This window comes from Macaca fascicularis, chromosome 5 (genome assembly GCF_037993035.2).
Source record: "Macaca fascicularis isolate 582-1 chromosome 5, T2T-MFA8v1.1".
Taxonomy (NCBI): Eukaryota; Metazoa; Chordata; class Mammalia; order Primates; family Cercopithecidae; genus Macaca; species Macaca fascicularis.
Window position 1 is genome coordinate 146,060,782 of NC_088379.1, and position 14,194 is coordinate 146,074,975.

At 36.5% G+C, this 14,194-nt stretch overlaps 1 protein-coding gene across 6 annotated transcripts in view; it reads right to left on the reverse strand.

Moving 5' to 3' along the window:
• The window catches only part of RNF150 (ring finger protein 150), a 281,379-nt gene that overhangs the window by 67,651 nt on the left and 199,534 nt on the right, over window positions 1–14,194 (reverse strand). For all 6 annotated transcript variants that reach the window (XR_012435131.1, XR_012435132.1, XR_012435133.1 and 3 more), the window contains exon 4: window positions 13,419–13,501. Coding sequence is in view for 3 of the 6 variants with exons in the window: in XM_005555970.5 (XP_005556027.1) it covers window positions 13,419–13,501 (83 nt within the window). In the remaining 3 variants the exon portion in view is untranslated. The remainder of the gene's footprint in view (window positions 1–13,418; window positions 13,502–14,194) is intronic.

Here is a 14,194-nt window from a genome sequence, read left to right on the forward strand (position 1 = left end):
TCTGGCTTTACTTTGGGTCCTGGAACCAACTTCTTTGAATTAAGGTTTTCTTTCAGGAAAATAAAGGGGCAATAATTGATACCTGTCCTATCTATATTATAGGCTGGTCTGAGCTAAAGTTAGACATTATATGCAAAAGTGCTTTGTGAAGAGTAGAGTGCTTTTCAAAGTTAAAGTGTTATAATAACCATTTATTCCACACAGCTCTTCATTGTGTTAGATTTATAGCATGAAAGAAAAACCAACAACCTAAAAAAAAAAAAACCTATATCAGATCCTCTTGCTACTAATGTCAATTTCTTTTTAAATTACAATGGAAGAAATGTTTACTTTGGGAATGCAAGCTGGGAGAATTGCAGGACCCTCATTTTATAGTGTGTCTCGCTCCTTGGGTTTCTGGCAGAGGGAGGCTCTGTGCTTAGAACTTGACTCTGGTCTAATTATATCGTTTGGCTGGGGCAGCAAAGCTAGTTGGCATTCATCCTGTGTGTCTACTTGATTAATATAACTGGGGATCAGGACATTTGAAGTCAGAATGCCATATTTAACGAGGTTATTACAGTGCAAGACTTCTGTCCTAAGGCAGCATTTGCTGTGTTGAAAAACAACATCATTTACAGCACTGCCATCTCTTTCATGTTCCCTTCCTTTATTCCCTTAATTAAGTGATATCTTTTACACATGTAATGTTGTACACATAAAAATCTGAAGTAATCAAAGAAAAATGATAAGAAAACACTTAGCAATCTTCAAATTTAGAAATACTGTGTAATTTCTACTAATGAGTAAAGTGAACTATTGTTTTTTAAATTCTAAAACATAGCTTCTTTGGTACTTAAGTTTTTTTCCATTACTTTAAATGAAGGTATAATGTACCATAAAATGCATAAACCTTAAGTGAGCTTGATGATTTCTTAAGTGTGTGTATGTTCACACACATACTACCCAGATGAAGATATATGCCATCCTATCACCTCAGAAAGTCCTCCTGTGCCCCTTACCAGTCAGCACCCACTCTCTGCCATGTAACCATCATTTTAACGTCTGTCACCATATATTAATTTTTCCTGTTATTGAATTTCAAATGGAATCATAAAGTATGTATTCTTTTTTGTCTAGCTTTTTAAATTCAAAATAATGGTTTTCAGATGCATCTGTGCCTTGGTGTACATCAATAGCTTGGTTTTTTTATTGCTTAGTAGTATTCCATTGTATGGGTGTACCCCAATTTGTTTGCAGATTGTTCCATTGTTAGACATCTGTACTGTTTTCATTTTTTTTGGCTATTATGACTAAATGTGCTATGGCCACTCTTGTATCAGTCTTTGTTAATATATGCATTCATTTCTCTCGGGTATATATCCAAGAACAGAATTGCTAGGTCACAAGGTAGGGTGTATTTAACTTTAGTGGAAACTGCCAAACAAATTTCCAAAGTTGTTGTGCCATTTTAAACTCCTCCTACACTGCCTAACTTTTAATTTGGCCAAGTATATAAAATTATGTTCTTGGAAAAATGGGTTTAAAAAATAGCTTTCATAAACTATTTGAGTGAGATGCCATACACCAGCATAAATTTTCATATAAATTTGAAAAGAGTAGTTAATTAATCAGTTATCTTATTTCTTGATAGGGAAGGATTAAAACCAAGGAGGAAGAGATAAAAACACAAATTCATTAATTTTATAGCATAACTTTTAAATTGTTAATCAAAAAGTATCATAAAAAAGAAACATACTTAATAAAAAAACGATTCACCAAAAACACTAAAACAAAATGTTAAAAAACAGTATCATATTTTATCAATTCTAGGCTGTATCATTCTCCATTCCCATTTTAACCTATCTAAAAGTAGGAAACATCTTCCAATCAATGACAATTTATATTAAATATGATATGATGTAAAAAGAACTTATGTCAGTCAATAGTAATATATCAAAGAAATCAAAGACATGAGAATTAAAATTACCGTTATATTTGGCTGTCAGATGAGAAAGATGCTTTAAACATTTACTACTCCATGGTTCTGAGAGACTGCTAGCATAAACACCCTCACATACTGCTAGTGAGGTGTCAATCATTACCACCTTTCACGAAAGCAATTGGATAAAATTTTTCAAGACCCTTTAAAATTCCTTTCAATCTAGTTAAGTTCACTTTTAGGAATGTATCTGAAGGAATAAATACAGAATAAATATATAAACAACTAACCTCATAATTTTATAATGATGAAAAACTGGAAGCAATTTAAATGCTGAACAATGTTGGAGGGTAGTTAAATAAACACTAAAAATGAACTATTATGCAACTACTAAAAATTTTTAAATTATTTATTTATTTATTTATTTATTTATTTTTGAGACAGAGTATTGCTTTGTTGTCCAGACTGGAGTGCAATGGTGCGATCTTGGCTCACTGCAACCTCCACCTCCCAGGTTCAAGTGATTCTCTTGCCTCAGCTTCCCGAGTAGTTGGGATTACAGGCACCTGGCACAATGCCCATCTAATTTTTGTATTTTTAGTAGAGACAGGGTTTCATTATGTTGGCCAGGCCTGTCTTGAACTCCTGACCTTAAGTGATCCGCTTGCCTTGGCCTCCCAAAGTGCTGGGATTACAGGTGTGAGCCACTGCACCCAGCCAAAAAATTTAAAATAATTTCTAAAGTTTTTTAAAAATGCTTTTTATTGTTGAATGAGAAAGTAGAAGAAAAACAATATTAATTGCTTGACTCTACAACGTTTAAAAACATAAAAATATTAATATATGGGCCGGGCGTGGTGGCTCAAGCCTGTAATCCCAGCACTTTGGGAGGCCGAGACGGGCGGATCATGAGGTCAGGAGATCGAGACCATCCTGGCTAAGACGGTGAAACCCCGTCTCTACTAAAAAATCAAAAAACTAGCCGGGTGAGGTGGCAGGCGCCTGTAGTCCCAGCTACTCGAGAGGCTGAGGCAGGAGAATGGCGTAAACCCGGGAGGCGGAGCTTGCAGTGAGCTGAGATCGGGTCACTGTACTCCAGCCTGGGTGACAGAGTGAGACTCTGTCTGAAAAAAAAAAAAAAATTAATATATGTGTATTATAAAAATTAACTATGCCAATATTAATAATGATTATTTCTGGGTGGTCAGATTGTTTTTGTTTACTTCTTTGTACTTTTCTCTGTTTTTGACATTTTGCACAATTAACAGTGAAACCTTGAAAGTTATTTTTAAAAAACACATTTATAAACAGCTATAAATAGATTGACCAATTCATAACATGGGCATAAAAGAGTAAGTCAAATCCTATGGAAATCAGCTAATATCCATTGCTCTGTTTTAAAACAAAGGAACTTAGAAAAAATCTGTTCCTAATCAAGCCTATGTAACAGGCACGGCGGGGTAAAATCAGGACAGGCCATTTCTGCCTGGCTAGAAAGTGCACTTTTGTTTTTGACTTCATGAGTTATAGGACTCATAATCGGAATCCTCATCACAGTACAGCATTCTGTAAACTTTTTTTTTTTTTACTCATAAAGAGCTTGGAATTTTCTGTCTATACATTCAATTCATTTGACTCATCTTAAAGTCAGACTGATCCCTGGGTTTAAAAATGTTAAGGGGCTAGTGCCTTTTTTCAGTGATTTCAGTAAAACTTGATGGTAATGCTAAGTTTTCAAATATTAAAATGATGTTCACTTTTATTTTTAAACATAATTCTTCCTCATGTTATGCTATTTATTATGATCATGTCATCCCTGGCAGGGAGAGTGAATGAGAGGCTGCCCCAGCCCCCCAAAGAGGGAATTTCACAAATGAATATCAGAGCCCAACTTTGATTTTGTCTCGGTTGTCTTGAAGGATCCAAGATGTGAATCCTATATTGAGTTTAGGGAGAAGCAAGGAGGCTATGAACTACCAGGGGGCTTTCCGTCCAATGAGGATAAGGAAGCTCTGTAGGACATAACAAACAGACAACCTTCTGAGGCCTGTCAGACTCAAGACACTGTTCATAAGACATTTTTGGTGTGGGCACTGTGCTGTCACCTACAGTAGCTCAGTAAACCTCACTAAATCAATTTGAAGGAGGCAGGCAAGTCACTGTGAGCCTTAGAGTCTGTGTGTGTTTAGAAAGCCTTACCAATGGATTTCCCTACTATTTCTCATGTGCTTTACACTACATGTCTCCCAGTGTTGCTTCTCTGGCAGGGGAAAAATGCCCCTGTCCTTGGGGACAGGAGTTCACAGAATATACTTGAAGAGTCAACTAATAATGAGGTCCATGTTAAGAATATACATCAGTCCCATTAACTGAGACAGAAAAGCAGCTGTCTGGTTAGATGGACAGGGATGATTTATGAATGTTGTGTCAATTGTTGACACATGGTACAAAATAACAACTAATTCATTAAAACTAGTAGACCATATTTGGGTTTTGACTTTTCAACAGCCCTCAAAAAAGTCCTTTTCCAAGTCTCAAGGTCTATCCCTTTTAGGTTCTTGTGTCTGACTCAGATACTCAAATGTCATTAGAAATCCCTTTGTAAGTTAGGGTATCTATTGCCACAATTTATATGTACAAACTTTATTTCTCCTTTCACCATTACTGCTCTGTATCAGGAACCATTTATTCTGTTTTTTTATTTTTGGTCTCGTATGAAACTGTTTAATACATTTCTACTTCATCTCTTTCAACACTAATGCTTTTAGTTATGTTTTGTTCTTTGGAAAAGTATAGCCTTACATTGCAAATTTTTTAACAAGTAAACAGTATAATGTATTCTATGTCCCAAATTACAAAGGGGAGCTCTGGAACTGATACAGAAATTTAACCTTATTCCTAAAAGGAAAGAAGAGAAAGAGGAAGGGTAACACAGTGTTTACAAATAGAATCAGTTATTTATTTAGAATGGAGCTTTGCTTCTGAGACGGGGTTGTGAGAGTGCTTTGGGACTGGATAACTCTGAAGAAAGGCTTAAAAAGATAAGCCAAGGCTGATCCTCAAGTGGAGTTTGTGTGTTTGTGTGTGTGTGTGTGTGTGTGTGTGTGTGTGTGTGTGTACGTGCATGCGTGTGTGTTTGAGTGATGAAATTCATTTCAGTGCTTGAAATCTGTTTTTCGTGTTATGGTTTTTGAGTGATAGTTTGCAAGCTGCTATATATATTTTTTTTCTGTTTAGAATTCAAATGGACATGAGCATGTTTTAAATGCAAGCAAACATATATGTATCCATCAGCTGCCTACCAGAGAAACAGGCAGCCATTTTCAATTATTCCAAACGTTGAGTCATCTGGTTTACCCATGAATCTCTCTTGAATACGTCTACCTCTCTATGTCACAGTGCCAGCACTCCAATTCAGACTTCTAGCATTTCCTACCTGGACTTTGCAACAGTCTCCTCACTGGTCCGTCTGACTCCAGTCAGATCCCTCTTAACCATGCTGCATACTGCTGCCAGTGTGTTGTGTATAAAGCACAAACCAAACCCCTCACAGTGGGTCCTCCAGCACTTGGTTGTAATCCAGGCCCCTGAGCCCAGACATTGGGGCCCTGAAGGATCTGGGGTGCCTCCTCTCCAGCCCCATGGCCAACACAAGCATCACACTCTAACAATTCCAGGTCACCACAGTTACCTTTGCTTGGAATGTTCTTAGCTCTGTCTGGAAAGCTCCTTGTATACTACTTTATGGAATATAATTTGGCAATTTAAATGTATAACCTTAGAAACAAGGAACTAATCTAAAATGTGAACTAAGGTCTAGACACAGAGCTACTTATCACAGCCTTATTTATAATGGCAGAAGAAGTGTGTGTGTATGTGTATGTGTGTAACAATTTAGGTGTCCAAAAATAGGCAATTATGGCACATGGGATATTATATATTAATTAAAAGTGATGCTGACAAACTTTTGGAAGACATGGAAAACACATGTTTATTCTAGAAAATGAAGTAGGAGATCAGCAAGACTTGTTTTCTGAGCCTTGGTCAAGACCCTCTTGATCAAACCAGGATGTAGCCAAGAAACTGGCCAAAACCAGCTAGGACCAAGACGGCAACAAGGGCAACCTCTAGTTGACAGTCTATAAATGATGCCATGGCAATGATCTGGAAATGACCTTATCTAGTTCTGAGAACTCCCTGCTCATTTTCCGGAAAGTTCATGAATAACCTACCCCTTATTTAGCATCTGTTTAAAAGTGGGTATAAATATAGCTAGCTGGCAATCCATGAGTGCTACTCTGGGCCACTCTGCCTATGGCATAGCCCGGCTCTGTCTATGGAGCAGCCATTTTGCTGTACGCTGTGGCTCTAATAGAACTTGCTTTCTGCCACTGTCAGCTTGCTCTTGAATTCTTTCCTGAGTGAAGCCAAGAACCCTCCTGAGCTAAGCCCCAGTTTTGGGGTACCAGATTCAAAAAAACTTAGAGTGACTGGAAGATGCAAGTATCCAAAAATACATTGTAAAAGCAAATGAAGAAAAAAAATAATAAGAATAGAGACATAAAACAGAGTAAGAGATGGGGCTAAAAAACACCTTTTGGCTATTAGGTAGGCCACAAATTTGCCTCTTAGATTTCTGTCAACAAACAGAAAAAAATCTAGAACACAGTTGCATATCTAGAATATAAAAACATTCCCCTTGCTTGAGAGAAATACAGTTATTCCACACATCAATTATTCTGGTTGAGTCCCCACGAAGAAGTCAGAGTGCAAAATCCAAATGAGACACCATGGAAAGTTTGCTAAGATTGCTTCTTAATCACCAATAAAAACCATGGCAATTGCACCAGCCAACCCAAATCTCCTGTAGGGAGTTAATATGAAATAGTGCATGTTTTTAGTTTTCTTGTGAATTTACCTTGTTTCAGGAGTACATTTTAGAAAAACAGAAGGACCTAATTACATTCCAATTAATCTTCTTGAAGAATAATTTTTTAGTCACCCTTCTGTTATACTTAATGAGTCTGAAGTTGTACTTGCTGTAAAAGTACCTAAAGCCAGCTAATCTAGCTTGACAATTAAAAATAGACTTATCAGGATAATTAAAAAGCAGGAGTAGAAGGAGGGAGACTGGTGAGAAGCCTACTGCAGAAAGTCAGGGAAGAAGCAATGGTGGGAATGATGTTAGCGATGGTCACAGAAACCAGAGTAGTACCATTGATAATGACAAGAATAATATCATCTGAGTATTGTAACAATAGCAATAATATAAATGTATAAAATTATCACTTTGTCAGGGTTTTCAGTGTATAAATACTAATTTCTATAATAATATAAATGTATAACATTATCACTTTGTCAGGGTTTTGAGTGTGTAAATACCAATTTCTATAATATAAATGTATAACATTATCACTTTGTCAGGGTTTTGAGTGTGTAAATACCAATTTCTATAATATAAATGTATAACATTATCACTTTGTCAGGGTTTTGAGTGTGTAAATATCAATTTCTAGTTAGCCAACTTTAATTGCATTCTTGAATCAAATCTAAGTTCCTTCATTGACATTTTCTTCTGTTAACAAAAGTAAAGCCCAAATTAAAAATAAAATGCGCACAAAATTCCAGACTAGGGGAATGAAGAATTGCTGTTTGGTGAATTCAGAGTTTCATATTGGAGGATGAGACATTCTAGAGATGGACAGTGGTGATGGTTTCACAGCAAGGCAAATGTACTTAATGTCACTGAATTGTATATTTAAATATGATTAAAAAGGTAAATTTTACGTTATATACGTTTTACCAAAAAAACAAACAAACAAATAATAAAACTGAAAAACAAACACCACACATACACACAACCCCCACACAGCTCCAGGATTATCTGATCTAACAGGTAACCTTGCTCAAGCAAAACTAACTTCTGCTGTAAAGACAGGCCTGCAAAACCTGGGCCTGCAGAGCCACTGATGGAGCCCGCCTCAGGCGCTGCTCAGAGAAGTCAGCGCTGCTCTCTAATGCTAGAATCTGCTTCAATGTGCAGATGCTAAACAGCAGCAGTGCAACGCTTTTCCACAAGAACTATTTTAGGATAGGTGTTGTTAGGTATTTATTTGATTCCACCATCTCCCCCTGCTCCCAAATAAGACCTCATTTAAGTCCAGGTGGGATTGACAACACTGCTTCTTGGCATATCCTCTGAGAAACACTATTTACAAAATGGAACTATATGCAGTATGGGTTGAACATCCTTTATCCGGGATGCTTGGGGCCAGAAGTGTTTTGGATTTTTTTTCAGATTCTGGAATGTGTGCATTATCCCAAATCCAAATAGCCTAAATTCAAAACGCTCCAATGAGCATTTCCCTTGACCATCATGGTGCTCCAAAAGTTTCAGATATGGAGCATTTTGCATTTGGATTTTTGGACTATATATACTAAACTTGTAATTTGTTTATGAACAAGTTAAAAGTTGGGAAGCATCTACCAAAGATGATAACATGAGTTTTAGAGAATTTTGTTTGTAATCCAGCTCTGACAATAATAACCCAGCGGGACATGCTGCCCCTACACACCACATAATCAAACTAACTATTTAAAGACGAGAAGCTGCTTTTCTCTGTCTTCTGTAGTGCGGCGGGATGGTGACACGCAAAGAACTCATCAAAGGATATTATAAAATAAGCTAAAGGGGGCCAGGACACCTCCCTGTTTTATCTCAGTAGAAAATTCTGATTGGGCCAGAAAAAGACCCTGATCTTTGAAGAGTGAGTTTTATATAAGCACCAACATCCCAGGGTCTTTGGTCGGTATATGCACCTTAGGGTTTAATCAGCTTCTGTCAATAGTATCAAAGGCCAAAGGAAAGTCAAAATGAGCCACAAATAATCTAAAAAAGACCCCCAATAATCTAATACCGTTTCTAGCACATTCTTACAATGTATGTGAAAAGAACAGAATAGTAAATGATATTGACAATAGTATCTTAAAGTTGCAAAATAAGCATAAGAAACAAAAAGACGACGATATATAACAATGATAGCAGTAGTTACCTGCATGAAGGAGTTAGGCAGATATTTAAATATTTACCCATTTTACAAATTTTCTAGAATGAGGATGCAATGGACAATATAAACCACTGTTAGAAAATATGAAAACATTACTTTTTTTTTTCTGTGGAATCTTTCTTAACTTCCTTGTGCCTGGTATTAATTCCTCAAAAATGTTAATACATTGTGTTATTATTGTTACACATACCATTCTCTATCATGAATGCTTATTTAAATTCCTTTCTCTCCCACTAGCCTATTTCCTTTAGAGCATGCATCATGCCATTTGTCTTCTCATGGCTGGGGATTTCCACTGTTGCTGGCATACAGTTGCTACAAAATGTTTTTTGTTCCAAATGAAGCATTTAGGTACTAAAAGTGTATTACTAGACAGGGTTTACATTTTTCATCTGTTGTGGAGGAGAGTTTGCAAAAATCAAAGAAAAAAACAGTAGTAGAAACTAGTATCTTCCCTAATTGGTGATAATGCTATAGGGATAAATTAGAGATAGAAGAGAATTTCATAGTAATGTAGGGAAACAGTGTATCTGTTGCTTTGGTTTGAAACAATGGCAAATAAGGACTTCTGGCCTGCCTAAGAAATTCATATTTTTTCTGAGACACTGTGTGTTTGAAATTGAGAAGCTCAACAGGCTGAAATGAATAATCTCTGAAGAACAGTAGGGACACCATGAGATAAAAGCCATGGAAGAATCAGAGAGGCTAACTTACTCTCTGTGCAAGAGAAGATAATAAAATGAAACATCTTTTGTGGCTAGAAATCATAATCACAAATACTAACCTTAGATACAAAAACCACCCCTAAAATATAGCATAATGCATATTTTGGCATACGTATGAGGTAGCAAAACCAAAGTGTCTCGAGTAATGTCCCAGTGGTGTATAGGATCAAATCTAAACCACAGAAGTTAGGCTTGTCTGAGGCTGAGCTGCTTTGTGGGCTGAGGGGGGTTTGTCCCTTACGGTAGATGTACACATCCAGGCTCACTCCCAGGGGCTTCACCTTCACATGCTAGAGAGGGACTGGATGAAGAAAGGATGAAGGGGAAGAAATGGTAGGTGTGTATGTGCATGACTTTAGTAATCGCTATGACAAATAAAGAGAGGAAGGCATTTATTAATAATTCATCATAATTTGTTCATGGGTCTCAGAAAGAGACAAGCAATAAAATGATTTTGAAAAAGTTGTGGCACAAGAGTATAATTTGGAAAGACATCCTAAATGAAAACAACAGTGAAGAGATGCACCAAGAATGTCAGGAGTTATGAGACCACAGAAAAAAGTGAGTGAAGGGAGATGATAAACTGGAACATTTTTTGAAACAGTTTTTATGCCAAGGAGATGCAAAGAAGTCTGTGGATGAATCAGCCTGGAAATAATGGGAAGGAGAGTCTATGAAGTTCATAGGAGCAAAGGCTTAATAATACCCCAGAGAAAATTATGTAGCAAAAAGCAAACGCCAATGCATTTGTTTGATAATATCCATTAGTGCAAACTGTCTGGCAGAAAACAGCAACAAGCATAAAAATACCTTGATTTTAAAATCTACAAGGAAAAAATGTATGAGCTATTCAGAATAGATATGTGTGACTAGTATAAGATCAAACAGTAATTAACTGTAGCTGTATTTGAAAATGCTCAAATGCATTTTGTTATTTAAAGCAGGGTTCATAGTATGGAAATAATAGTAGATGGACAGTAAGGAACATGAAACAAAATCAAGGAATGAGATAAGAATCAAATAATCATTTAAACAAGGAGGAGCCTGAAGCCAAACTAAACTAGCCAAGAGCAAGGGCTAATGTATATTAAAATCCCTAAGGTTTTATTTTCTGTGGTAAATATTAAAATGCTATTTTTTGGTTAATATTTCCAAAAAATTACAATATAAAAGGAGATCTGGAATAATACATCATGAAAATCTAAACACTGTTAAAACAACGCAATCTGTCATAAATAAAAATTGAACTCAGCCAAAAATGTTCCCAAATAAGGATATGGAAAATTAAATTGTGGTACATCTATGACTTGGATATTATGCAATCTCTAGCAGTTATATATATATATATATGTAGTAACATGAAGTTTATGAGAGAGCTTTAAGTGAATAAACTATTTTATACTGTATGAATTGTAGAGCTAAAGTAATACTATGTATATAATTTTTAAAACAGATTTTCTTAATTTACATTTGTAAATATCTTTGGATTTTTCAGAAGAATGCAGATATTTAACTTTAATCGGCTCTGAATTTTTTTTATTAGTAGTAATCACATAGGGCTCTAAATAATCTTCAAGAAAAAGATAAAGGAAAGCACTTTATTTGCTTATATCTAAGAGGCTTTATTATTATTATTTTTAATTAATTTATTTTTTTGAGACAGAGTCTTGCTTTGTCACCCAGGCTGGAGTGCAGTGGCATGATGTCCGCGCACTGCAAGCTCCGCCCCCCTGGGTTCATGCCATTTTCCTGCCTCAGCCTCCCGAGTAGCTGGGACTACAGGTGCCCACCACCACGCCTGGCTAATTTTTTTGTATTTTTTTTTAGTAGAGACGGGGTTTCACCATGTTTGCCAGGATGGTCTTGATCTCCTGACCTAGTGATCCGCCTGCCTCGACCTCCCAAAGTGCTGGGATTACAAGCGTGAGCCACCGCGCCCGGCCTAAGACGCTTTATAAAACCTTTAATAAAATACTGCAGAGATACAAGATGTTGCTCCAAGAGGCATTCTGTAGTTCACATACTGCATTTGTCTGCCCGTGTTTCTGGAAATCACTGAGTAAACACTAAGTGTATGTAATAACTAGAAAGAACTTACATAGCAAATCCTCATATGAAGGAAACTACCAAATCTTCAGTTATCTCTGTTGATGATTTCGTCTCAGAGAAAGGTGTCTACAAACTAAGGGAAAGTGAATCACAATTGAAGGCTTTGGCTGGGGCCACCAGGATGTACTTCCCTAACGCCTGTTTTCCTAATGATCAATTTGCCTATGCACATTTCAACCAAGGTCTGTTTCCCTTGGGAGTTTATGCATCAATTTTAGTATCCTGTCACTTCTTTTTTGGTCCACTCTTTGTCATTTTGGGATTATTAAGCCATTCCTCTAAAGTAATTTTTGTTTCTTTTGTAGTTCTAGTAAACAGTCCTTAAGTTTGCATTGCTTTATGAATATGTAAATTGTCTTATATCTTTGTGGTATATGTTTTCCTACTTTACTTTTAAAGTCTAAGAACTGTTTTTTTTTTTTTTTTTGAGACAAGGTCTTGCTGTCGCCTAGTGCACTGATGTGATCACTGGAGTGTAGTGGTATGATCATTGCTCGGTATAACCTTGAACTCCTGGGCTTAAGGGATCCTCCCACCTCACCCTCCTGAGTAGCCAGGATTATAGGCGAGTGCCACCATGTCCCAAGCACCACCATGTTCAGCTAATTTTTACTTTTTTTTTTGTAGAGACAGAGTCTTGCTTTATTGCCCAGGCTGTTCTTGAAATCGTGGTCTCAAGCAATCCTCCTGGCTTGGCCTCTCAAAGCACTAGGATGACAGGTGTGAGCCACCGTGCCTGGCCTAAAGTATCTAAGAATATTGAAAGCAAGTCTTTCTAAATGAAGAATCTCCCACTAAGGCATAATTTCATTTTTATTTTTGGGACATTTACACAGATGAAAAAAAAAACACTAAAAAAGGTTATCAGTGAAGGAGGATGGATTTTATGTGACTTTTAAAAGATTTAAGTATTTAAATTTATTTAATTTTAACAATTTAAAAATTCAGACAACTTCTCGTGAATTTCAATTAGGGAGAGGGAATAGGGTTATATGAGAATCACCTGGGGAGTTTCCCCAACTATCCATGCCTGGCATCCTCCCCTAGATGCAAGAATTTTGTGGGAATTTGAGTGTCACATTCTCTTTCTGTTAGTTTAAAAAAAAAAAAAGAAAAGAAAGGGCACGGTATCTGTCCTTGGCTTCCTACTTACTTCTGACCATATTCTAATTACCACACTGTTCATGATCATTCGCAAAAATTTTTTCAGATTTTAATTAATTTTTTATTATTTTAATTAAAATAGTACTGGTAAAAGCCAGAATTGATTCTGAATATCAAAGATCTGTTGTTCAAGAAAACTTGTACTTGGTGGCCACATCATAAATTTCTGTATCATGAAGTTCTAGTTCATAGCAGTATACTTCCTTTGATGCAAAGGGGATAGGGGATCAGAAACACATTTCATGACACAGTGTTTTCAAGGACAAAGGTTATACAAAAACAAGAATGTCTGGGTTGTCTGCAATGGAAACATGGCAATGTTGAGGCAGACTGACCTGGCAGCACTATGCCCGGCAGGTCTGGGCCAGGGAGGCCACGCAGGCATGCTCCACACACACAACCCAATCAAAAGCAGGCAGCCTAGTGACTCACCGGCAGGGCAGGATCCGGACAACGTCATTGGGCTTGTACCCTTCAATACAAACTGCACAGTTGTCAAAATCGGACTCTGTTTCCTGCAACAGAGGGAGCACAGATGAGCCTATTTTCTTAGCTTCATCTCTTGTGTAAATATCCAAGCCAAAACCCAAGGAGAGCTTGCCTGGAGCAAAGCTTTCGGTAGTGCTGGTGCCAGTTTTTAAATCAAATTTACCATCATTTGGACTAGTTTCCATTCCTTCCAACCTCTACTTTTTGTTTCTAGGTTCCGCTTCAAGTGCTTTTGTGAGGAAAACCATTTTCTAAAGTACATTACTAAAAATGCTATTAATTATAATTAGAGGCAACATATCTAAATTTTCAGGATGAGAAATAATACTTATGGTGAATCACCTGAATGATATTTAATCTATCCATTCTTCTGGAATCTAGTGTATAAAATAAATATTAACACAAAATGGTAGTTCCAATTTTTTTCAAGTATATAAACCTCTTTTGATGCCTCATAAGATAGTGCTATGTAATAGTCCTTGTACTTTTATTACTCTCTGATTGAGGGGAAATAACATACTGACTAAAATATACTTTAAATTTAGTAATGCCTTTAAATAAATTTTATCTTATAAGCCCAGTGGCGTTTTTATATACTTGAAAAATAATAGCACATAATTTGTGAGATAAATCAATTATTCAGAATAGAGACAATACCTGCTTATATGTGGAGTTGTAAATCCCTTACATTGCCCCAAGGAGCTCCAAACCCATGTATT